The 27,579-nt window shown below is 40.5% G+C and overlaps 2 protein-coding genes across 2 annotated transcripts in view; both read right to left on the bottom strand.

Annotated features, from left to right (window-relative positions):
- LOC135698296 (zinc finger protein 595-like) overlaps positions 1-27,579 on the bottom strand; it is a 195,581-nt gene that overhangs the window by 87,235 nt on the left and 80,767 nt on the right. The gene's annotated exons all lie outside the window — the stretch shown is intronic.
- On the bottom strand, positions 9,939-11,835 carry AdSL (adenylosuccinate lyase). The gene is made up of 3 exons (XM_065218170.1): positions 11,734-11,835; positions 11,397-11,584; positions 9,939-11,333 (listed from the first exon to the last, which is right to left on the bottom strand). The coding sequence occupies exons 2-3, from the start codon at positions 11,541-11,543 to the stop codon at positions 10,029-10,031; spliced, it is 1,452 nt and encodes a 483-aa protein (XP_065074242.1). The 5' UTR covers positions 11,544-11,584; positions 11,734-11,835; the 3' UTR covers positions 9,939-10,028.

Raw genomic sequence — 27,579 nt, 5'->3', positions numbered from 1 at the left:
TTCTGTCGGTTTATTACCAAAACGTCAGAGGTCTACGAACGAAAACATCTGACTTGAAGTTAGGATTATCCAGCCGCGATTACGATGTGGTCGTTCTCACCGAAACGTGGCTCCGGCCCGATATAATCGATGCGGAGCTAACATCGGATTACTCGCTGTTTCGATGTGATCGTAGTGAATCAACAAGCAACTTGTCGAGAGGCGGGGGTGTGCTCGTTGCAGTAAAATTGAGTCTGCACTGTACCGAGGTATCTTTAACCGACTGTAGACAGCTTGAGCAAGTCGCTGTGTGCGTGAAACTACCAAACCGGTCTCTGCACATTTTCGGTATTTACCTTCGTCCGAATTCTGATCCTGCGTTATATTCCACCCACTCTTCCGCTGTTCAGTATGTTGCTGATCGATCGGCGGCCAGCGACATAGTCTTACTTCTTGGGGATTACAATCTCCCTCAGCTGCAATGGACCTTCGATGAAGATGTCAATGGATACCTGCCTGCGAATGCCTCCAGCGAACAAGAACTCGTACTAACCGAATCCATTTCTACATGTGGTTTGGTTCAACTAAACTCAATCTCAAACCCGAATGGCAGGCTACTCGATCTGGCTTTTACGAACGCTCCTGACGATTTTGAAATATCGCATCCTGTTTTACCACTCTTGCCTATCGATCCTCACCATCCGCCGTTAGAACTTCAAGTTGATGTACATAGATGTGTGCACGTTCCAGCAAACGCTCAGTCGGACTCTATTGATCTGGATCTTAGGCGCTGCGACTTCGAATCTCTCAATGCAGAATTTTCATCGGTTGACTGGGAGCAGCTTCTTCAGGGGCACTCTGTCGATGATATTGTTCTTCTGTTTTACGACAAGCTTTACGAAATTCTCCACTTGAAGGTCTCTCGACGCCGCCCTGCTATTAGTGGAGCCAACAGGAAGCCCTGGTGGTCCATTGAGTTAAGAAACCTGCGCAACAGACTGCGTAAAGCACGTAAACGATTCTTCGCTAACAAAACCATTGAAAACCGAGAATCGCTTCACCTTGTGGAACTGTCCTACAAAGAGCTCGTAGCATCAAGCTACCATGAATACATGCAGAGGCTGCAATCGAATTTGAAACAAAACCCATCAATGTTCTGGAGGTTCGTGAAGCAACAAAGGGCAAGCAATCGTGTTCCGGACAATGTCAAGTATGGTGACGCTTTGGCCTGCTCTTCTGAAGAGGCAGCTAATCTTTTTTCGACCTTCTTTCAAAGTGTGTTTAATGCGGATTCGCCCCAACCTCACCCGGGTTGTTTTCAAAATGTGCCATCCCATGATATCCACCTTCCTTTTTTCAATTTTTCTCGTGAGGAAGTGTTGAGAGCGTTAGCCAAACTAGATGCGTCGAAAGGAGCCGGAGTCGACGGTTTAACTCCAACACTGCTGAAGAATTGCGCCGAGTCTATAGTTAAACCTTTGACGATACTGTTCAATCGATCGTTAAATGAAAAAACATTCCCAGGTTTATGGAAAACTGCCAAAATGATTCCCATCCACAAATCGGGTAGCGTGCGGCACGTTGAAAATTACCGCGGGATCTCGATTCTCTGTTGCCTGGGAAAGCTCTTTGAATCCTTGGTCCACGAGGTCTTACTGTCTGCAGCAAAACCGATAATTTCGGAATACCAGCATGGATTCGTTCCCCATCGCTCTGCAACAACCAACTTATTATGCTACACCAACGTTTTGTTTCGTGAGATTGAAAGCCGGAATCAAGTGGACTCTGTATACATTGATTTTTCGAAAGCATTTGATACTGTTCCGCATAGCTATGCCGTGGAAAAGCTGAGACATATGGGTTTTCCCGATTGGATAGCCGACTGGCTAATGTCTTACCTGACTGGTAGGAAAGCATTCGTCCAGGTGAACTCAGCACGATCCAGGACCTTCTACATTCCATCTGGAGTTCCACAAGGGAGTGTGTTAGGTCCATTGATCTTTGTGCTCTTCATCAATGACTTGTGCCTGCAAATATCTTCTGGAAAGTTGTTTTTTGCCGACGACCTCAAAATCTTCAGAGTCATCAAGTCTGTTTTGGACTGTGTTGCTCTGCAGATTGACATCGATGCCCTTTCACGATGGTGCAAGGAAAATGGAATGTGCGTGAACACATTATTTATTATGTATATTAATGACATGCGACGAGTTTTACGGTTTTGTGATATTAATCTTTTTGCTGACGATACTGTGTTATTCATTGCAGCTAAAGATTTAGAAGAAGCCGTTTCACGCTTGAATGAAGATTTGCGTTCTCTAAGTAGATGGTTGAAGTATAAACAATTGAAATTGAATATAAGTAAAACTAAATTCATGGTAATTTCGCGGAATCGTGTAGATGATGATGTCTGTGTTGTTATTGATGATGAGACACTTGATCGCGTTCAGGAAATTAAATATCTTGGCGTGATTATTGATGACAAACTCAAGTTCAATTCTCATATTGACAATGTCATCAAGAAAATTGCCAAGAAGTATGGAATCCTATGTCGCTTGAAAAACGATTTAACTATTGGTAGTAAAATACAGTTATACAAATCAATCATCTCCCCTCATCTAGACTTTTGCCCTTCCATTTTATTTTTGGCCAATGAAACACAAATATCGAGATTACAGCGTTTGCAGAATAAAGTAATGCGTTTGATTTTAAGATGTAATAGATTCACTTCCTCAACTTTTATGCTGGACGCTTTGCAATGGCTGTCAGTGAAGCAAAGAATTGTGTTTTTGACTATGGTGTTCATTTTTAAAGTAGTTAACGGTTTGCTGCCTCGATATTTGTGTGATCGGATTGAAAGAGGAAGTGATTTTCATAGATATAACACTAGAAACGCGGATGAAGTAAGAACACCACATCTTTTGAATAATGCTTCACAAAATTCATTATTTTTCAAAGGTATAAATGTTTTCAATTCGATGCCTAGACACATCAAGCGTGCAACTACACTTACAGAATTCAAGAGACGCTGCATTTCACATGTAAAAGCTGTTTATTGAGCAGTTAAATTTTTATGAATGGATAAATCATGTATCTTGACAAAGTTATCTCTAACGGATTATTTTGTATGGAGACTGTCATATAGACATTTTAGTAATTGGTGTAGCATATACAAAAAACTACATTGTTTGCCTCGATGGTGATGATGGATTTTTAGTTTTTTGATTTTGTAGTAGTAATAGTAAAAATAGCTTTGAGTAGTCTACGATGGTTTGAGCCTCGCGCGCGGAATACAGGTATAAATGACTAATACGTGGAAATTGTGGCAAAAGCCTTGAATTAGTAAAGGGTTGGCTGGAAGTCGTTTCCTTGGATATAGTCCTGGCACTGCGGAAGCTTAAACGTGTAAATCCCAGGTCACGTGTAAATGGAAGTATTGTCGAGGACTATACTTGGACTTTTGATAACTAGTTACACCTTTGAATGTTTTTGGTTGATGCCTATAGCATATTTAACAGGACATTTATATCTGTAATTGTAACCAGCTCGATTTTGTTTGCAAACCTGGTTATTATATTTAATTATCTTAAAGATAACTCGTCCAGCTCAAACCTTTGTAGGGGTAAGAGGTGGGACCATCATCATCATCAATAAGTGCAAGGTGATCACTTTTAGCCGTTGTTGGATTCCCATCAATCATCTTTACAATATTGACACTGCTCCGCTGGAACGTGTGCAGTCTATCCGTGATTTAGGAGTTATCATGGATTGTAAGCTTCGATTCAACGAACATATATCCACCGTTACTGCCAAAGCCTTCTCCGTTCTTGGGTTCATTCGCCGCAATGCATCTCAATTCACCGACGTGCACACATTAAAAGCCTTGTTCTGTGCTTTAGTGCGAAGTATCCTGGAATATGCTGCTCCCATTTGGGCACCGTACCATACATCTCAGGTGATCCGCATCGAACGTGTGCAGAAATCATTCATTCGCTTTGCTCTTCGGCACCTACCGTGGAATGATCCTGTCCATCTACCTGCATATCCAGAACGATGTCAACTAATTGATCTGGAACTGCTATCGGCAAGACGGCTGAAATTGCAGCGGCTGGTTATATTCGATATCGTCCAGAATAACGTCGACTGTTCGGATCTTCTCCTGCAAGTATCACTGAACGTTCCACAGCGTCAGCTGCGGTACTCAGCACTTATCGCAGTTCCCGCACATAGAACATGTTATGGTCATAACAACCCGCTCAGTTCTTGCCTCAGAGCTTTCAACAATGTTAGTGATTTGTTTGATTTTAATGTGTCCAAAAATTGTTTTAAAAATAGGATTAAAAACATAGCATAAGTTAAACTAGTCTGTACGACACTGTCGAAGACGAAGAACAAATAAACAAATAAACAATAGCGTCATCTGCCGCTCAAAGGTAAATGCTTCGAACGAATTTGATAGTAAGGTTACATCCTCAGAAGAAAGGTTTGAGTATTTGCTCATTTTTCTATGCGTTGCTTCCACCTTCACTCAAGCGTAGCGCTATGGTATCTGTCGCTTGGATTCTGGCAAATTTGCCAGTCTTATCAAGGTTTTATCCACTAAAAGAGAGTTTTGACTAGACCTTCAAGTCAATTGTGTGAGTTCGGAGAAATGTTTCAAAGTAGGTATGTGGCGATTGTGGATTTGTGAAAAATTTCAGGCGAATCGAATTTTGAGGTTTCAATTCCTAAGGAATTGTGCGAAGAGTTTCGATGAATCTTTCAAAGGCATCGCAAAAAGAATTTCTTGATAATTATTAGGATAATATTTCGATTGAATTTGTAGAAGAATTTAGTGGAGAACTCCAAGATAATTCTAAGCAGAGTTTTAAGACAGCAGAATAATCGCATAGGAATTCTAAGGAGAATTTAACGAATAAAAAAAATGGAAGGAACCTTCAGTGATTTCTTAAAAAAAAAGTTTAATTTACGAAGAGAATCTAAGAATAATAAAAAAAAAAATTGTTCTGCAGAGCATTTTTTGAACTATTACGAATAAATTTTCAAGTTACTCCCAGAGAGAATTTAAAAATATATTTTAGAACAACTCTAAAAAAAATTTGTGGGCCGAAATGATTTTAAAGGAAATACAGATCAATCAAATAAAGTCCCGTTAAGTTTTCAGCTAATTTTATTTACTCGTACCTTATACGGATCAGAACTTTTTCGGTGTTTTTTTTTTATCAAAAAATACACACATAAAAGAACGGAAATTTTATTTAATCTTCTAAACCATTCAAACTATCCTGGAGTGCTAATTCTTGACAAAATAGCTAAATCGCCAGGGTACGGGTCTTACCCATGGAAAATGTACAAACATGTCCATAAAATCTAGATTTCATGATTCAAGATTCCATCAGATTCGATTAGATGAAGTACTTTTGAATACTTTCTGATCAACCTGCAGTCTTGGAAGAATAGGTGAGAGCCGTCATTTGTACTTTCTAACAGTTGGAGATCTTCAGATCTCGATCAACCTGAAGTCTTGAAAAAGTATATTAAGATCTTTACTAATGTCTTCGTCTATTTGGAGATTTTTTTTTAATATTTCCTGCTGTCTAGGAAGGATGTTTGAAAGAATATCATGTAACCTATGGTAAGTTCCCTGAACATCTACAAAACACTCTAAAGGTTTGCAAAATTTACGGAACTTCTACGAAGTTCCGTTAATTTATTCCAAATTCCATATTGTTTTCCATCTCTTTATTCTGCGAAGATCTTTGAACACCTTTTCGAACTTCTGGAAAGACCCACATGAATTGAAAACACTGTAGAAAATTTCGGATCACAAAATTTGATTGTGTGTACGTTCAAAGTGCTTCAAAAAGAGTACCCAATGTCATTTGTATCTTCATTGGTTCCAGAGATACGTAAAATTGAAAATTGATATTTATTTAAAATCGGCAAAAAAGGGGGACAGTCACAAAGCCTGATTAGCATCTGTATTTTTAAGTTTTGGGTCTAGAATTTTGGTTCAAATCGGAGAGACTCGAAGTCCTTACTCAGTCACTTGAGATGGAATGACCCATATATTAATAAAAAACGCCATTAACAAGAACATCCAGGCAAATCCAGACTTTTTATTCTACAACAGCCAGATTTTTCGAATAATCACAGGCAACCCTGAGACGGAGACACTGAAATGCATACGTTTGAATCCATTAACATTTGATTGGCATCGTATTTTATTTTTTTAAACGTAGAAAAAATCTACTGTTGCGATTAATCCATTCGAGCCGATTCAATACATCGCTTAAAGGCATCGATTTCCGGTCTCTATACGTCATCCTCTATCCGGAAATACCCATACTGTAGGGTATTTTACAGTTTGGGTATTTCCGGATGGAGGATAACGTAGTGACCGCTATTTTGGATTAAAAAATTGCGTCTGGCATCGATTTCCGGCCTCTAAATGTTGTCCCCTTTCCGGAAATACCCAGTAGAGTATGTTAGAGATTTTCTTTAACTCATGACCGTCATTTTGGTTTCCAAAATGTCGTCTGGTGTCGATTTCCGGCCTCTACATGTCGTTCCTTTTCCGAAAATACTCATATTGTAGGGTATTTGACAATTTTTCTTGAACCGATGGTCGACATCTGGCATCGATTTCCGGCATCTACACGTCGTCCCCTTTCCGGAAATACCCATTTTGTAGAGTATGCTAGAGTTTTTCTTGAACTCATGACCGCCATTTTGGTTTCCAAAATGGCGTTTGGCATCGATTTTCGGCCTCTATACGTTACCCTCCTTCCAGAAATACCCATATTGTAGGGTATTTGACAGTTTTTCTTGAACCGATGACAGCTATCTTGGATTCCAAAATGGCGTCTGGCATCGATTTCCGGCCTCTATATGTCATCCTATATCCAGAAATACCCATGATGTAGAGTATTTCACAGTTTTTCTTGAACCGATGACCGCTATCTTGCATTCTAAAATGGCGCCTGGCATCGATTTCCGGCCTCTACATGTCGTTCCCTTTCCGAAAATACCCATATTGTAGGGTATTCGACAATTTTTCTTGAACCGATGGCCGACATCTTGGATTCCAAAATGGCGTATGGCATCGATTTCTGGCCTCTACACGTCATCCCTGATCCGGTTCCTGTTCTCACATTGCACAGCAATATCTTATATGGACAAGCTTTCTAGACATAACATACTAAGGAAATTCATGTGCACACTAGCGCCGCGTAGTGAGAGAATTCTGAATAACATGACCACCATCCGAAAGGACTTGGTCATCTGCACAACTTTGCTGAAGACAGCAACTTTCTAGATGGCCAGGCTCTCAAGATACAGTTTATATAGGAAGTTCACATGCACACTAGCGCTGCGTAGTGAGTGTTCTGAACTAATATGACCACCATCCGAAAGGACTTTGTCACCTGCATAACTTTGCTGAAGACAGCAACTTTCTATATGGCCAGATTATCGAGATACAGTTAATAGAATTTCACATGCACACTAGCGCTGCATAGTGAGAGAGTTCTGAACTAATATGGCCACCATCTGAAAGGACTTTGTCACCTGAACAAGTTTGCTGAAGACAGCAACTTTCTATATGCCCAGGCTCTCGAGATACAGTTTATATAAGAAGTTCACATGCACACTAGCGCTGCGTAGTGAGAGAGTTCTAAACTAATATGACCCCCATTCAAAAGCACATGATCACCTGAACAACTTTGATGAAGACAGTAACCTTCTTGAGAAATTTGAAATAATATGGCCACCATTCGAAAGGACTTGGTCACCTGAAAAACTTTACTGAAGATAGCAACATTCTATATGGCCAGGTTCTCGAGATACAGTTCACTTGCACATTAGCGTCTCTTAGTGAGAATGTTCTGAACTAATATAACCATCATCCGAAAGGACTTGGTCACCTGAACAACGTTGCTGAAAATAGCAACTTTCTATATGGCCAGACTCTCGAGATACAGTTTATAGAATTTCACATGCACACTAGCGCTGCATAGTGAGAGATTCCTGAACTAATATGGTTACCATCTGAAAGGACTTGGTCACCTGAACAACTTCGCTCAAGACAGCCAGAATGGCCACGATCACGAAATATTCTATGTTGGCCCCAAGTTCCATATATTATAGCACCCGTCATAAGTAACATAAAAGTGAAGTGCCTCTAGCGGCGGAGTCCCCAATTAAATCTGACACAGGCTTGTTGGTCTAACCCAGTACAACAACTTTGTCCATGACAGTATAGCTTTATATATTGAAACAAATGAGATAACCCACCACAGCCCCTATTGTTTAGGCAGTTGAAAACATTCCGACATTTGTGGGCCGGTAAGTCCGATGCCGACACCCCTACGAGCCACTGAACCATCGGAGTATCTGATGGTGTAGTCGTGGTACTTGTCGCGCTGGAGTTGCGTTACCAACTTGGTTTACTTGGTTGGAACCTGCATTAAAACTGTTTTTGGTAGTTGAATCAATTGTGTGTTTAGGTAGGTTCCAACTCCTGGCTCCAACCCAGTGAACCTGGCACACTGTGGGCAGCTCCTGGTTGGCAAATTCCATCAGGAGGAACCTGTTGTCTTTGAAGCTATCCCGATCGCTCTTCGACAGATGGCGTTGGCAATGTACCGGAGCGAAGCACTATCTACACATGCAGCATCACTTGGGGTTGAGGGCAGTGGCACAGAGCAGTAGGTCAGTGGAAATTCTAATGGCTTAATTGTACGTGGGGCTGAGAACATCGATTGACCAATCCCGAGCAAGGCAAGTCACTTCCAGACCGTATGTCAGACGAGAGTTGACTATGGCCCTGGATAGATGGAGTCGGGAGGTTCGGTTGCTGTCCTGGTGTCGACCTTCGAGAGTATGGAGAAGTTTTAACCTAGATTTGCAGTTAGATTTGACCTCGTTGAAGTGCACTTTGAATGAAAGGTTTCTATCAAACCGGACACCGAGAATGCGGTTGGTGTTGCAGTATGGATTCGTCTCGTTACGTCGATTTTTCGCAGAGAGTTTCTGAGAGGTCGATGTGGGTATATGAGCTCTTTGGAAAGGATAAAACTATTCGCGTTTATTTGCTCATCAAATAATTGAAGAAAATCCGACATCACTATCCACGAATGGAAATGCTAGCAATCGCTAGAACCAAAACTGAACGTGTTTTATATATAAGAAGTAATGATCTTTCTCACAGATGGGGGTAGTCTGCTTTCACACAAGATGTAATGGTCAAACCACGCCCAACGGGTTTTCATAAACAATAAAGAGTTTCTATTTGTGCTCATTTACTTTACTGGTATGGCGTATTTCCATCACCATTGCCAGCTTTCCAAAGAAGAAGAAGAACACGAAGAAGATTGGGTGCTTCAGCCCCCCCAGATTGAAATAATTCGAAACCCCTGGATCGAATCAAACAATAGAACTTGTGCGAAAACAATTGACTACCCTTTTTGTCTGATGCCTCGCTTGAAATCCGACGAAGGTATTGCGCGAGTTGTTGTTGCATCGTTTTGATCGATACCTTGGAAAACCTGTCCCTGTTCTAATCCTAAGCCCCTCTATATTTTCTTCTATTTTGCCGTTTTCAAGTCTTGTAGCTTTTGAATATCGATTGGTTCCAATCAAGGCAGTAGATAGTACATACCGAATGAGAGTGTTTTGCGTTAAGATAAAATAGAGACCTGGGTCCAAAATGGGGGACAGTGATGCTAGCCCTAGATGTAAAAAAATGAGCGAGTTTCCTCACACAAATCAGCAAACGAAACCGCAACCGATAAAAAGAAACAAGGATGATTACGAGTAATAGCATTGTGTTGTTGAATGTTGTTTAAACGTGGGAAGATCGATGTTTACTACCTAAACCAGATAGACGCAATTTTTTTTAATTCAAAAATATAGCATAGCCTGTAATATACGAACACGCGGCCCCGTCGAGTTTGGCTTTCTCTAAAACATCCCGAAACTCCCATTACGCACTAATCCACATACAATTTACTTTATCCGAATTCCAAGCAGTTCAAATGGAAGACAATCACCTAAATAGCCAACCCAATGGACTTGGTCTCGACGTTGCTGCCGTAGTTGGCCACCACCGGATCGACCTCCTGCCGCACAAATTCCAGCACCTGATCGGCAGCCCGCCCGGTGAACGTCTTCGGGTCCAAAATCTTGTCCAAATCGCCCAAGATCGGCGCAAAATACGAATCAGCCTTGATGCGCTCCACCAGATCGTTGTCCTTGCCGTGCTGTTTAACCTGGGCACCGGCTTCGTGTGAAAGCACCCGGATCTTTTCGTGACAAATCTGCCGATCGCCTCCTGCCTTCACCATGGCCATAATCACATTCTCGGTGGACATGAACGGCAGCTCTTGGGCGATGTTACGCTCGATGACCTTCGGGTAGACCACCAAGCCCTGGGAAATGTTCAGCAACGTGAGGAGACAGGCATCGGCCGAGAGGAAGGCCTCCGACAGCGTCAGGCGACGGTTAGCCGAGTCGTCCAGCGTACGTTCCAGCCATTGAACGGCCAAAGTGTTGGCCGCACTGGCGTGTAGAGTAATCAGATGCCTGGCCAGAGCGCAGCAACGTTCCGAACGCATCGGATTGCGCTTGTAGGCCATAGCGGAACTGCCGATTTGAGTCTGTTCGAAGGGTTCTTCGACTTCCTTGCGCGACGCTAGCAAACGCAGATCCGAGCACATTTTATGCACCGTTGCTCCCAGACTGGCCAAAGCGGAGACAATCTCCAGATCAACTTTTCTGCTATAAGTCTGTCCCGTGACGGCGTAGTACTTCTCGAATCCTGCCAGGTTCGTTACTTTCTGATCCAACTGCTTCACCTTTTCTCCGTCTCCGGCAAACAACTGCAGGAACGAGGCCTGGGTTCCGGTTGTTCCTTTCACGCCTCGGAAGCGCAAATTTTCTAGACAATTTCTCAGCGCCCGCTCGTCCATTAGCAGATCCTGGACCCATAGGGTGCATCGCTTGCCTACCGTAGTCAACTGAGCCGGTTGCAGATGGGTAAATCCCAACGTCGGTAATTCTCGGTATTCAACGGCAAACTCCGACAGACGCTTTATAACACCCACCAACTTCGGAAGTAACGACTTCAACCCGCCCTTCAACACCAGCAGATCGGTATTGTCTCCCACGTAGCAGGAAGTGGCACCTAGATGGATGATCGGCGCCGCCAGCGGACACTGCTTGGCAAACACATGCACGTGGGCCATCACATCGTGACGGGTCAGTTTTTCCTCTTCGGCTGCCGCCATGAAATCAATGTCCTCCGTATGGGCTTCCATCTCGGCAATCTGAGCATCGTTGATCTCCAGACCCAATTCCTGTATCGAAAAAGAAAAATTCCTTCGCAATGGAATTCCTTCCAATTAGCAACGTCAACCAACCTTTTGCGCCTTGGCCAGGACGATCCATAGTTTCCGCCAGGTGGAGAACTTGTTCTGCTCGCTGAACAGATACTGCATCTCCTTGCTGGCATAGCGGGTGCTCAGCGGCGATCGGTAACCGCGGAATTCCGGATTGAATTCGGTCATTTTGGTCGTTCGATGTTCGGTCAATGCGATCGCGTTGGTAACTGAAGGCAGGCGAGCACAGATTAATCAATTGAATTCAATGCTCGGTTGTTGTTTAATACTGCAAAACGCAATAATATTTGTTACATATGGTGATAAGTTGCTGGGGAGGGGAAGTGAAAACCTTGGTGCTGAAAAAAAAAAGACTCACCCTTTTGATAAGAATCTCGCCTGAATCGAGATGACGACAGCGAGGGTTCGGTTGAGACACAAAATTAACGGTAACACGAATAATATAACAAAGAAATTTAAATGCAATGCAATGGAGATTGACTGAGCTAACAATCAAAATGCGAAGAGCCCGGTTCGGAAGAATAATAACAACCGATAAGGCAACAAAAGCTTCCGTATAGCACGGTGAATGATTACGCAACAATTTGTAGAAGCTTCATGTACTACAGGATTGAGATTACAAAATGCAAATTCAAAGTGAATGTTCGTTATCATGTGCAAAGCAGTTGCATTATTCGTGGCATCATCGATGGACGAGCATACGACCACGTGCGAACAACACTACGAGGGGATAGTCAGATGTTGGAAGATGATATTTCATGCGAGTGTGTGTGCTCGACAAGAGGGAATACGATTTACATGCAAGTGCTGTTGAACCAACCGGCAGTTGGATACAATGTGGCACGCAAGAAATAGGGATGCTTGCAAATTCGATTAAGTTTGTGTTGAAGTGAGGTGAGTTCAACCAAAGAAGAATACTGAGATGAAACTGACAGAAGAAAAACTTTCTATTTTAGTGTCCTCTTTCACGGTCCTTTTCATTCAATGAATACCCCCCGTATGCAAGGTAATTTTGTGGTTTTGCTGCCCCCTTGGTAGAGATGAAATTTTGTGCACTTTTTTTATCAAAACAATCTTTTTTAATTACACGATTAACAACTCGACAGTGAGCATGCATAAGGGCGTACACGCGATGATCGATTCTCTTCGTCGATTGTCTCTTTTGTTAATAACTCGCTAGATTTAACGTTTCTCGGTGCGTTTGCTGTTGCTTTTGATAGCCAATACAACCTGTTACAACTCTGCATTGAACAAATTCTAGATAATTGTTTCGCTTAGCTGCAGCAATGCAAAGAGAAAATCGATGAAGAGAATCGATCATCACGTATACTGCCGCTTTTCGCATGTCCGTCCCATGGCGAAAATCGGCAAGCCGAGAAAATTGCGTTTTAAGTTTGCTTCGTACCATTGATTCTTATGTGATGGGACAACCAATGTGACTGTCTTTCCAAACTTTTTCAGAACAAAGTTGATGAGTTCATCCAGTATTATGAAAATATGGGTAATTAGCTACCATTTGCATTGAAAAACTCAGTTTTGACAAAAACGACTATGGGACCGACATGTGAAGAGCGGCAGTATACGCCCTTATGCATGCTCACTGTCGAACTAATCGATTATTTTTTGTTCGCTGTGCTGTCATTTTTCCACCAATTGTAGGGTCCTACACATCAGGAGATTATACGAAAATAATAGATGATAGTAGGCATAGGAAAGACGGGCAGTTAAGGTACGTTTAGACCTAAGAGGAAGAGGTGACAATTGGCTTCTTCCTCTTTTATTTCTATCTCTATCTCTATCTTTATCTATCTCTATCTCTATCTTACACTCATGAAATCAGCCAATCAGGAGCTGGTTCACGTTTGACAGAAAAGTGGTTCTTTTTCGCCCCCGTATTGTCACCTCTTCTCTTAGGTTTAGACTATCTGATTTGTTGGTCTGATTCGAGTTGACTGCTCGATAATTTTGTCGGATGGAATGTTCGAATGCGTTCACACTTTTTCGAGATGATGATCAGATTTAACGTTTGATTTGTCAAACGTAATAGGTTTGTGTTTAATTTTCATTCGACTCATTCAGCAAAATAGCCGCAAGTGAAATGAAAACATTGATTTTTTTTTCTTCTAAAATATCATGGATTTGAGTTGTGTTTTGATGGCAATTCCAGCAGCAAGGTAAACCGATTTTACTATTCAATGTGTATAATTTGAGTTTGACTGATTTTTATTTTCTAGTGTGTTGGTCGTCAACAAAACAGTGTTTATATAATACGAAGTATGTATTATATAATAATAAGCATGCCAGACAGCAGGTCTGAAAGCCTACTATTTAAGCTTTTTTTAGAGCTTCAGAGAGATTTGGAGATTTACTGTGAAATTTGTTGAGCTTCAGGGTAGTTCGTAGATCTTGAGAACAGAACTACAAAACTTTAGAAAATTTTACAGAAATTAAAAGAAATTCAGAAAAAATTCACAAGATCAAGATCTCCAAAAAAAAAACGAATAACGTTGTTCAAAGAAATTTTCAAAACTTCGAGCAAGCTTAAATATTTTCAGATCAATTTGTAAAACTATAAAGGAAATGTCGGTAAATATACAGGGAACTTCGCAGACCTTCAGAAAAGTCCAAGAATTTACAGTGAAATGTAAAGAATTTCACAGAAGTTTGGAGTCTACTGAAAAATTATTGAACATTAGAAAAGTTCGTAGATTTTCAGAACAAAGCTACAGAACTTTGGAAAAATCACAAAAATGGTCATAGATCTTCAGATAAATTTTTAGACCTTCAAGAAAGAGTGCAGATTTTCTGATGCATTTTTAGATAGTCAGAAATTTCAGGAAAATTTGTAGATCTTAAGAGAAACATTTAAAATTTCAAGGAAGCTCAACTATTTTCAGATAGCTTTTGAGAACTTTAGGTAATTTAGAAGATCTGCAGGGACATTTTCAGATATTCAGGGTAGCCTGAGAGCCTACAGAGGAATATAAAAAAACATTCAGACAAGTTTGCAGATCTACTGAGAAATGTATTGAGCCTCAAGGTAAATCGTAGATCTTGAGAATAAAACTACGGAGGTTCAGACAACTTTACATGTATTTTCAGAACTTCAGGAGAGTAGATATTTAGAGAAATCTTTAGAACTGCATAAAATTTTGCAGATCTTCAGAGACATTCAGTGTTTCAGAAGAGTACTTCAATTCCAAAAAACAAATCTCAGCGAAGTACGAAAGTCCAAAATTTTGCACAACTCCATGGAAGTTGGAAATAGATAGATCTGAAGAACTTTATAAAAGTCCGTAAACCTTAAGAGAAGTATGTAGAACTTCAGGAAGTTCGAAATTTTTTAGAAAAAACTGCAAAACTTCAGCAAAAATCACAGAACTTCTGGAAAGTTCGCCGATCTTCAAATGTATTTACACAACTTCAGAGAAATTCAAATATTTTCAGATAATTTGTAGAGCTTTTATGAATTTCAAAGAATTTCAGATAAATCTGCAGAACTTTATGGAAGTCCAAGAATCCACAAAGAAATGTACAGAACTTTAGAGAAGATCTACTACAAAATCTGAGGTTCTTGTACTTTAAGTGACATTTACAGAACTTCTGGGAAGTTCGCTGATCTTTATAGATATCTGCACAACTTCAGAAAAATTAGTAGATCTTCAGAGAGCTTCCTGAAATTTCCGGGAAGCTCAAAAGTTTGTAGATATTTTTTATACTTAAAGGAATTGCGTAGATATTCAGAGATATTTGCAGATATTAATTAAATCATGATAATCTACAGAGAAAATTATATAACTTTTGAGAAGTTCGTAGATTATTAGACATTTAGTAAACATCAGAGATAATTGTTGATATTTAAGAATCTTAAATCTGCATGGATTCAGGAACTTTGTAATTTTTTTAGAGAAATTTGCAGAACTTCTAAAGAAAACACAGAATTTCTAAGAAATCTGCAGAACTACCGAGAAATTTGCAGATCTTCAGGAAAGTTTGTTGATCTTCAAAGATATTTTACTAGAGAACAGAAATAAAACTTCAGGTACGTCCGCACCTCTTCAGACAAATATGCAGAATTGAGATCTTAACAGAAATTTTCAGAACCCAAGGAATCATTTAGATCTACAGAGAACTTTTCCCAGTAGCTTGTCGAAAGTTGATATCGCCATCCTGCCGACGTTTTCAAATCCTTTTTCGTCTTAATATCGCAGTTCTTGAAGGACAAGCTGAGTCAGATCCCTGCCGATGCTCTCCCTGAGCAACCATTTTCTACTCCACAAATTTCACCTTCTCCTTCTAATTTTATTTAAAATAATAAAAGCAAATACGCCTGTCGAAGCTAGAACAATTTTCCGGTAATTCATTATGGAAGCATTTATTTTTGATTCCGGATACAAATTTTGTTTTGAAATCTAAATTGGCAATTCTTTTGACATGTGCAAGCAGTGTGAACACCAGCAAACAGGGGGGTTCGACAAAGTGTGTCAAAAGTAAAATCGAGCAGATTTTTCATTATGGCGGCGGTCAAAATCAGACCAAGAAATCAGATAGTCTAAACGGACTTTTAGGTTTGGAATAAACTTATTCATGTAATGGATCACATCATTCGAGCAGTTTAAAATGACGTTTCCTACCACTCGAACTTTAACGGGGAACAATATTTTGATATTTTTTCTTCTACAACCTCGAGAAAATAGGGTCTTATTTATAATATGCTTGAAAAATCGGGAATTTATTGTTTCATTTTCGTAAACTCGCTGGTAGAAGGTCGTCCCAAAACTGCTCGACTGATAGAACCGCGTTCACCTTTGTGCTTGAGGGACTAATGCCTTCATTAGATATGCGGTGCCCTAAAAACTCTAACTTTGTAACTCCGAAAGCACATTTTTCCCAATTCAGCTCTACACCTCTCTTTTTGATTTTATCGAGTACCTAAAATAGAACAACTAATTATACTAACAAATTCAATAATTTACTTGTCATATAAGTATGATTTGATTCTACCTTTTTCAAATTTATGTCATGAATTTCCTTGGTCTCTTCTTTTTATAATGATATCATCCAGATACCAAAACGTTCCGTCGCATCCAGAAAGCATTTCTTCCATCACCCTTTGAAATATCTTCGGAGCAATTACTAATGCAAAGGGAAGTCGTTTGAATCTAAACAAACCCCGATTCGTGATAAATGTCGTGATGTCTCTGGAATCTTCGGCTAACTCCACCTGGTGAAAAGCTTCACGGATGTCAAGCTTGCTCCACATCGTGCAAGATACTCATCCACTACTGGCATTGGGAAATGTTCTCGAACTACGGCCTCATTCACTCGTCGTAAATCCAAACAAATTCTTGGTTCGCCCGACGCTTTGCCAACGACGGATAGATCGGATCGTGGTTCCTGGCAGTTTGCGAGCTCGTGTTCTACAATTCTGACATGAAGGTCATCCAGGAATACGGATGATGAAAAGCCACCTACGGACAAACGTTTGGTGGCCCAAGATGGACCAAGATATTGAAAGATCTGTGAAGCAGTGCAGAGGATGTATGTTGGTGTCTGCTACAAATCCACCGGAACCAATGATTAGGTGAGAACTACCAAATCAACCATGGGTGGATGTTGCAGCTGATTTCTTGGGTCCACTTCCGGAAGGGCAATACTTACTGGTAGTGATCGTTTATTATAGTCGATTTATGGAAGTTTGTGACAGAAATTACCGCGTCCGAAACTATCAACACAGACAAACAGACATAACACATTGAATATTTCTCACTGTAAAACATCGTCGCTAAAACATTATCGCCATATGTTGAATACACTGTGGTGGGTAGTACGCTGAACAGATAACGGTAGTGTGTAAACGTCAAACGCAAGGGAATTGACTACACGGTAACCGCAAAATACTCAATAATGACTACAAAGTAAGCATTTTCGAGGGAAACTGGGACTACCCATTAAATGAGTAAAATTTTACCCATTTATGAGTAGTTACAACTACAAAAACAAGTAGTAAGTATTCATTTTTGAATAACAAATACTCATAAATGGGTAATATTTTTACTAATTTAATGGGTAGTCCCAGTCTCCCTCGAAAATGCTTACTTTGTAGTCATTATTGGGTATTTTGGGGTTACCGTGTATGCGCGCCACAAGTGGCGGTGCTACCAACTACGATACTTTTAAATGGACCGTTAAATGCTTGTTCGATAAACAATTTGCGAGAGTTATGCCTGTTTGTCTGTGCTATCAAGGAGTTAGCAAATATTTTCTATCGTTACGGTCTTCCTGCAACATTACGAGCAGATACCGGTCCTCAATTCAGTGAAAAGTGCGATGAATTCCGGGAATTCTGTGAATCGAATGGTATTATTCTTGTAAATACTATTCCATTTTGGCCAGCAATGAATGGAGAAGTTGAACGGCAGAATAGATCATTTCTTAAGAGATTGCGGATCGCTCAAGAGTTGGGAAAGGACTGGAAAACAGTAATGCAGAAATATCTGTTGGCATATCATTCCACAAATCATACTACGATAGGAAAATCACCCAGAGAACATATGTTTGGAAGAAGAATTAGGAGAAAACTACCAGTTGTCCCAACAACTGCATTAAACGATGGAGAGGTACGAGATCGAGACAGAGTGATCAAGGAAAAAAGAAAGATGCAGGCTGACAAAAGGAGAAAAGCGCGTGAAAGTGATATTTAGGTAGGAGATCGTGTTCTAGCAAAAAGGATGAAGAAGAACAATAAACTGGACACCGATTTCTCAACAGAAGAGTTTGAAGTCATTAGTAAAGAAGGTGGGGATACAACCATAGAGGTAACTCTAAGACTAGTAAGTGCCGAAGAAACGTGCTCAACTTTTTGGCACAGCTCTGGTACTCTCTTCGGTCCCAAGCTAATCGATTCACCCCTCGAAACATTTGCTTGGGACCAATAGGCTAGTCAAGTAGTGAGCCAATTTAAAATCGTTAGTTTCGTCTGAATCAATACGAAACTAACGATTTTAAATTGGCTCACTACTTGACTAGCCTATTGGTCCCAAGCAAATCGATTAACGTACCCCATTCTAGTATAAATTCCAGTACTACACTATGTTTGTTTTGATTCGCTATGAAAGTTTGACAGATAAAATGAGGGGTTCGTGGATTTTCCAATGTTTCGAGGGGTGCATTGATTAGCTTGGGACAGAAGATAGAACCAGAGCTGAGCCAAAAAGTTGAGCTCGTTTCTTCGGGACCTTCTGGTCTTAGAGTTATCTCTATGATTGTAGGGCCTCAGGAGATTGTACGAAAATAATAGATGAAAGTAGGCATAGGGAAGACGGGTAGCTAGGCTTGGAGTGAGAACGTGTACGGTAACAAGAGATAAGCTTAATGGTCGCAGTGGTTCAAATCCCAACAAAAAAAAAAAAAAAAAAAAAAAACAAGAGATAGCGTGGACGTGGACGTGGACGTGGACGTGGACACTCCGCTGTATTCCTAATAATTCCTGAATATCCAGAATCCTACACCAATAAGAGTGCAGCGTTGATGATCCTCTGGAGAAGTTAATGCTTATATCGGCATGATATAATCGATTACAAATATTTTAGTTTTCGGTTCGTTAATCGTTTAATCGATTATTCGAATGAAAATCGGTCATCACTAGATGAATGTGAAACGTCGATTTCAAATATAAGGACCGTACATAAATAATGATACCATTTTAAAGGGACCGGGGCTAATCACAAATTACGTCCCTACGATAACCGAAATAAACACACAAGTGTTCACCGGCTGATTCAACTGCTTTTCGTTAAAAGTGGAACACTCGCTAAACGTTTCAAATAGACCGATGAATACACCGATGATATGTGCTTACCTCTCAGTATGTTCAAACTTTCTTATAAACAATTAAATTGACTGCAAGTCGCTAAACCGTAAATCAAAAAGTAATTGATGATATTCATCACTACGGGCTTATTACGGATGTCACTTCACGGTGAAAACTTGTCACTTGTCGTCACGGTGAAGTGATTCCCATTTGATTTGTACGGTAATCACGGCTCTTATTCTGAGTATCACTTGCTTATCACCGTGTAGTGACACCCGTAATAAGGCCCTACAACCCGGTGGTCGAAGTTGAGGCCGGCAGCTGAACCACCGACAAACCAACATGAATGACCATACAAATTACAATGAAATTTCTGATCAAAGCACACAACTGGCATCTGCCGCCATGTTCGCGGAACATTTTTATCCTAGTTACGAACACGCGTACAAATTTTATGAGTTGGTTCGTGTCTAATCTATTCAGGACAAATTATTTTTATCTAGTTGAAAAAAAAATCTATGGTTTTGACAGATAGGATCGCTGCACATTTGAATCGGCTGTTATGAATTCTCGATCAAGAGTTAAGTTTAAGTTTCATGTCGGTTTGTCGGTGGCTGAACTGTTGCATTTCATACTGTACTGGAAATACTTCAGCATGTAAGGATGCACCACAAAAATGAGCTGTGTTTGTTTCGAGTATGAGAAGGTGAATGCAGTTTGCTCAAAAATGCCTGAATAAAATGCAAGTACTTCCGACGATTACCCTTAGTTGCGATAGTGAAGGTGTATACCCATATTCTCGTTTATGTCCGGGCCGGGCGTGTTTGCCATACAGAAAACTTTTTATGTGATCTTGTGTGGAGGATGGATTACGGGTGTGGACGGGTGATAATGTGACAGACAATCATGTAGGTGGTGGGCGTTGGCCAGATTTGGATTTTTCAGATATAATTCAAATAGGACCTAGATTGGTGGGCGTTGGCCAAATTTGGATTTTTCAGATATAATCCTAAATAGGACCTAGATTATTTAATACTCTAGTAACCTCAAGACCGTGCTCTGTCACAATGTTTCATTGTGAATAATCAACACTCAAAGGGGTAAAATATAAAATTTGGGGTAAATTTGAAAGAAAGGGTACTTGGAGTGTAGAGCGCACTGCCCACTGGACGATTCTGAAGCCTGGCCAAGTGAGTGGGGTATGGGTTTATTTGATTGAACGTCATTTCCAATGTATATATTGATACATTCAAACCATTGGCATTTGAGATAAGACAGAGATAGAATGCGGAGGGCCCGCTTAGGAGGAGCGTAACCCATGTTATGGTTTCCATTTATTAAATAGTTCAGATAGGCTAGAAATGACAGGTTTATAGTGAGAGAATGTATCATATTGGGAAAGCATAATTTTCATAGGGTTCAGAGCGGCTGAGCTGTTCGTTTGTAGTTTGACCTTCCTTCAAAACCAATTTGGCACTAGAAAATTTTTAAACTTGTTCTGCATTATTCACATGTTGCAATTATTGAAAAGAGCTCGATATAAGATAGCCACAGAAAACAGACGTTGAGGCTCCAAAATTTCTCTAAAAACTTGTGTAAAGATACCTATTCGACTTAAGCGCCATTAACGGCGACTTCCCCACTTAATAACCCTCTTTGACAACATGATGGCGCTGTCGTTGCAAAACTTACACTAGACACTAAGTGCTGGCAGCGCCAAGTGGCAATTTTCAGCAGGTAATTTATCGGTACTAGCGCCAAATTGGTCGAAGGTGATAAATGTATAGAGAAAATCAGGAGATGCTAGCGCTACGTAACGGCAACGTTTCCACTTAACTTTAAATAGAAATGCCAAAATCTTACCGAGTAGTTTAGCTGTTCTGATTTCGGTTCAGTTCAGTTTGTTGAGGTCGGGTATAGTTTCTGAGTATGGATGCCCATTTTGAAATAACTCATGTTAGCACAGAGTAATAGTTTTATTGCTAGGGAACTTTCTTCATACAATTCTTATTATTCATACTGTACTAATCATGTTCAGTCTTAGAAAATGTTATATGTTTGAGCCCCGTTCTAGATTTGTTTGTTGTTCATATCTTATGCATTGCAGCTCGTGAGAGGTTACCAAATATGGGTTCTTTTTCTCATCCGCAATAGTTTGGGGGGAGGGGGCGATCTGAGAGCTGAATAGGGGCAAATAAAGCAGGGAACACAACACCATGACCCAAACGACTAACCAACGCATACAACTCACACTTAACTTGTTCTATTTCTTTCTTCCCCTCATGTACCAATATTACCTACCTGAGAACAAATGGGAACATGGCCAGATTTTCAATAGGAAGAAGGAAAAAAACGAGAAAACGTAAGAGAGTAAGCAGTCAGAAAGGATTAGGCCATTTGGAAACAGCCAATTTATACTGGACGGAACTGGTAAGTAGGATAAGAATTGTAAAAGGTGTGTGCTTGCATGATTTACCTATTTTAAAATTACCTATAAGCCACATGAGAACCTCATATCCTTCAATTACTACTCCATTGCAGCACACACCTCATAATGATCACTAACATTCATATAGTTTCAGCATTATCGACATTTATAATCAATAGGTGAGTTGCAAAGTATAATTATCATGCATAGATATAAGTTAATGTACCAGAACCTGGACGGACACGAGCCTACCCAGAGGAGGACCCGGATACGACCACCCATGTGTGTCGCACGAGCTGACGAGTGCAACGGGAAGGACAGTAGGTGTATAGACTAGGGGGTTAGTCCCTAGATAAGCCAACTTAGCGGTTGGCACAGCCTATACACTGAACAATTACAATTACAATTACAATTACAATAATTTAAATAGGACCTAGATTATTTAATACTCTAGTAACCTCAAGTCCGTGCTCTGTCACAATGTTTCATTGTGATTAATCACCACTCAAAGGGGTAACATATCAAATTTGGGGTGAATTTTACAGAAAGGGAACTTGGAGTGTAGAGCGCACTGCCCACTGGACGATTCTGAAGCCTGGCCAAGTGAGTGGGGTATGGGTTTATTTGATCGAACGTAATTTCCAATTTTTATATTGATACATTCAAACCATTTGCATTTGGTATTTGAGACAAGACAGATATAGGACGCTTAGGGTGAGCGTAACCCATGTTATGGTTTCCATTTATTAAATAGTTCAGATTATAGACGCTATATTCATAGTCTGGCGGATAGAATTTCGATTTATCAAAAAGCAGACCAACAATTAAAAAGGTACTATCAAATTTTATAAACAAAACGTTGAATATTCTTTCCTCGCTAATCGAACGCAAATAACCAGCATCATCGGATAGGGCAAACTTTGTTCAACCCAAAGATGGTATTAATTTGCGTAGGCGAGTCTTGAGTCACGAGAAAAAAGGGTTCCGAAGTTTTGTCCGTAATAGCTGATATGCTCTTTTCTGTTATTGGTCGTGATTTGCTCCATTGGTTCCGCTATTTGGCAACTCAATTGATTCCCGAGATTCTATCCGCCAGACTATGAATATAGCGACTATAGTTCACGCTATAGTTACCTTTAAACGCTGACTTGGTCCTGCTTGCTGCAGGACCAAGGAAATAATAAGGAAAATCCCAAAGGCTTCAACACATTGTAGTTTCAATTTTATACCTGTGATCTTGACTTTTAAGTGGAGGGGGTTATACATACATAAGGGAAGGACCCGGATACGACCACCCATGTGTGTCTAGAGTATCGCACGAGCTTACGAGTGCAACGGGAAGGACAGTAGGTGTAGGGGTTTAGACCCTAGATAAGCCAACTTAGCGGTTGGCACAGCCTATACACTGAACAATTACAATTACAAATAACAAATTACAATTATCTCTATATATTCTTTGGTGTTTCCTAGCAGATAATCGTGTTGGTGTTCGCTGATTCAATAGCATTGAGCTGTCCATAGTTGGGCGTTGTTGAACTTGTGGTACTTGCACAACATTTTATGTGAGTACCCAAGTAACCATATAATTACAAAATAACTTAAAATGTAGGTTCAGAGTGAGACAATGTCACTGAGATACGATATGGTTAGTTGGGAATACAGATGAAACTATTACTTTAAAAAAATAATCCTAGTTGTATTACTAACAGCACCGAACATATACAAAAGGGAATGAGGGTCCAAGAGGACACCCGATTGAAGCGATTTGGACGGGGAGAGTGGGAATGCCGACTCCCTGTTAATAATATTATTTAGATAAAGGGCTTGTTTTTTTTTTTATCAATTGTGCGATCATGATGCTGGAAGGAGATTTTTTGCTGTCCCGTAGATCTTGGACTTAGTTTCCGTGCTACAATGGGTGGTAGACCACTATCATGCATGCTTCGGCACCCACTGACTGTTTTCGGTAACAAAAATTTATACGGCAATTTAACTGAATTTTCTCACCATAACGCTTCGCAGAATGTATTCAAAGGATTCCTTAGATTTTCATCTTCAATCCGATAAGATTTTTATGGCTGAGCAAAAGTCAAGCACATGTTAACCCTTGAAGTTTCCTAGTCAAAACTGTGGAATTTTATTCGACTTTCGTTAGAGTGGCTATCTTGCCCCACTTTCCCCTAAAACTGCAAAACATATTTCACCAGTTCCGGGAGAAAAACTCGTTTTCGTCTACTTGAAATCTGGTTTTTAGAATGCAATTTAACCAGCTACATCAGCCGTCACGTTCTTTCGGTCTGCATAGTTCGACCATTTTAGCAAAGAACGTGCTTAACCGGATTCTGCCCAAATCGCTTAATAATCAAAACGTGCAACTGAATGGCATTATGTGAAGGTCGTTAGTGCCGGCGCCGGTGGTGTAGTGGTAAGCGTCACTGCTTTCTCACCCCAATGGGTCTGGGTTCAATCCCAGCCGAGGTCAGTGGGATTTTTCTGAGGCATAAAAAGTTCTGATCACGTCTTCCTTCGGAAGGGAAGTAAAGCCGTTGGTCCCGGCCCGTGTGTGTTGAATGGGTGCGATATCCTACGCAGGTGTGGAAGCTGCCTTTCTAAACATTCGATTGGCGTCAATGGATGGCAATCGATGTCCGTCGGTTATTGGCACTAGACTGCGGAACAGAGACCGACGTTAAATAAAAGAATGAAGAAGATGAAGAATAATAAGGTCGTTAGTAACATTGATAGATTCTCATCGAAGAATTTCTCTTTGAATTCACACGGACTTACATTTCCTACTATTTTTAACAAACAGCTCGATGAAAGAAGCTATTATCTATGGCACCTAGTAGCCGAATAGTAGACGATAATAGACGGGTGAGATTTGAACTCGTGACTTTGGCGTGAGAGGTATGGATGTTAACTCTTCGACTACCACACCTAAATCACACTTTTCACTATTTTTGTAATATCTTCGGTAAATTTTCATGTATTTTTTATGTTGTTATCTTGTTGGAAAGGGTATTAATTTTCCTTTTTGATGGTTTGATTGAGCATAGCACACAATGACGAGTTTGATAGTTAATCAATCTTTTGGTTTTTCAGTTTTTGTCGAGTCGGTAGACATGTCGTTTCAGCAAGTTGAAGTTGATCGGTTTGTCCTTTTATATTTTTTCCTGAAAGCCTATAAAAGTATCTAATAGAATGCACCATGCACACATTTTTAATTGCCCTGCAGAATGAATAATGACCTTCCAAAAATTTTGTTATAATTTGGTAATCCTGATTTTATGAATCTATGACACAATCAGGGAGCGTGGATAACAAGCTAATGAAAAGATTAGGATGTGACCTATCCAACGGTATTAAAACATTTGAAAACGGATAAATAGCGACTGAGATACATCATTTTGAAAAAAATGTCGACTCCATTTTCAGTGTGGTGCCCGAAGAGTTAACCACTACGCCGGGGTCGCCCCTAACTAGGGGTAAATTATAAGTATTAGTGCAAGAAAACCTTTGAATTTACCTTAAATACTTGTGCAATTCACAAACGTCAGAGAAGACTATTTTGTGTGCGTTTCGTGTGTAACGGAGTAATTCCAACCGGTGGAAACTAACGATTTAAAATTGGCTCACTTCTTGACTAGCCTATTGGTCCCAAGCAAATCGATTAACGTACCCCATTCTAGTCAAAATTCTAGTACTACACAATGTTTGTTTTGATTCGCTATGAAAATTTGACAGATAAAATGAGGGGTTAGTGGATTTTCCTATGTTTCGAGGGGTGAATCGATTAGCTTGGGACCGAAGATAGAACCAGAGCTGAGCCAAAAAGTTGAGCACGTTTCTTCGGGACCTACTAATCTTAGAGTTACCTCTATGGTAATTCGTAGATAGATTGTGTACTGGCAACTGTCATGTATCAACTTTAACGTTCTTATTGTGATTGCTTAAGGAAAACTATTTGGGAGTGAATAGTTCTCCCCCATAGATGCTACGGAGTTGGATAGTCAAACGTCAGAGAAGACTATTAACGGAAGAGAAAGTCGATGACGAGTTACTTAAAACCTGAGGGAGAGTCGCGAAGTCGAAGTTTTCTTTTTCTCCAGTTTTTTACGGTCTTGTTCTTCCTTTTTACATGAAAGTAACTGTTCAATCCACGCAACATTTTTCGAGCGACCGCTGGCTCCTTTTTTACCTTTGTGAGCGTTCGTTTCTGAGCTGGCTGATCAAACTTCTGCGTGAACTCATCGCTGAGTGTGATATGTGCGAGGGGGGCGACACATCTAAATCTCATTTCTAGATACTCAACAAATCTCATACTCTAGCGAATCGATCTTCGAAAAATCTTCTTTCATTCCCGCGTCTACTTGCATCATGCATCATCTTTTTGCAGGAAATCTTCAGAATCGTCATCAATCTTCTTTCTATCTACTCAGCGCGCAGCTAACCACAGGAAAACACAAATTTTCCTTCATCGTAGATAGAGTCGCCCCCCTCGGATATGTGTACATTTATGTTTGCATGTGATATAAATTGAAACTCGTTTTTACGGTTGATTATAGCAGTGAAGTTGAAGGAAATGCTGTGCCGGGTGGAATTATGTGGGAGAAACAGTCGGTCGAATGCGGAACTACATTTCTATCGATGTCCAAAAGAACCTTTGGTGAGAAGAAAATGGATTGAATCCTGCGGAACGGATGCAGATGGCTTGGACTCAGATAATGACAAAATTCAACCAAGTACCAGAATATGTAGCGTAAGTAATGTTTTGAAAGTGTTTTGTTAAATCTCATTGTGATTTTTATAGGCTCATTTCGTCGAAGAAGATTATAAGATTATTCGGATAGGGAAAATTGTGAGCAGATGTGATTCCTACTGTCAACAAAGACCCAGCGACAATTATTCCAAGCGAACTGAAGGATCTTCCGCTTTATTCGTCTCCGGCACTGAAAGCTCACACTTATGCCAACTTCACCAGTAATGTTCCCGAATACTTTATGTATTTCGTTGGTCCTGGAAATGAAGAGACTAACAGTTAAACTGATTTTATTTCAAAAATATTTCTTGGAAAAAAGTTAATAATTTGCGAAAAAGAACGATTGGGTGCATTTGGCAGTTTGTGACAGCAGCCGTCTGGCTGCAGTTGACGTTCCATTTTTCTTTCTTCGCGACTCTCCCTCAGCTTAAAACCTTATATGCATTGTTCGTATGGAAAGAAAATTCTCTGAGTCAATTATTCTCTGTCGCTGAGTTGGTATGATTGACCGTGTATACTTTAACAAAGAACTCCTCTTTTTTTTCAAGAGTTGGGCTAGAAAATGGTGAGTGACAATCTGGAAGGAGCGATATACCTAGCTCCGGTCCTCACAAGTTCCTACCTCACGCCTCCACGAGTCATATGATCACAAAAGACTGTCAGCTGAAACATGGACACAGCTGGTTGGCGTAGCCTGGGCAATGTTGTCAATCCGACAATAGCAGAGTGAGGAGGTGCGACGCGAACACTGGCGCCGTAGCCATAGCACGGTGATAGAGGAAATGCTTCGCCAACCCGAGCGTCTGTTCACCATGCAGGTGCGGCTCAAACAGCGTCTGACTGGCATCCAGCGGCTGAATAAGAAATGCTCTTCCCCGGAAGCTACACCTAAGATGGCAGCCCCATCACGGCGGATAGGAAACCTTAGGCCAACCACCTACTGTCTCTGAAACCTTTACAATTGTTACAGAAGCCAACAGAGAAAGACATCGAACTGATATAACGGCAACGACTTTTAGCGCAAAACAACGGACACGAATTGGATCATGGAATGTATTGACGTTAGCCCAGCAGGGTAAACTGGCACAACTCGCCAACGAGGCGCGACGCATGAAGCTAGAAATCCTGGGACTGAGTGAAGTTCGTTGGCCAAACTTTGGAGAACACAAACTGCCGTCGGGACAGGTACTACTATACTCTGGTA

This window comes from Ochlerotatus camptorhynchus, unplaced genomic scaffold (genome assembly GCF_037179485.1).
Source record: "Ochlerotatus camptorhynchus isolate MF236.1 unplaced genomic scaffold, CSIRO-AGI_Acam_v1.1 ptg000084l, whole genome shotgun sequence".
Classification (NCBI taxonomy): domain Eukaryota; kingdom Metazoa; phylum Arthropoda; class Insecta; order Diptera; family Culicidae; genus Ochlerotatus; species Ochlerotatus camptorhynchus.
The sequence above is the reverse complement of the archived record's forward strand: the minus strand, read 5'-3'. Positions and strand labels throughout refer to the sequence as shown.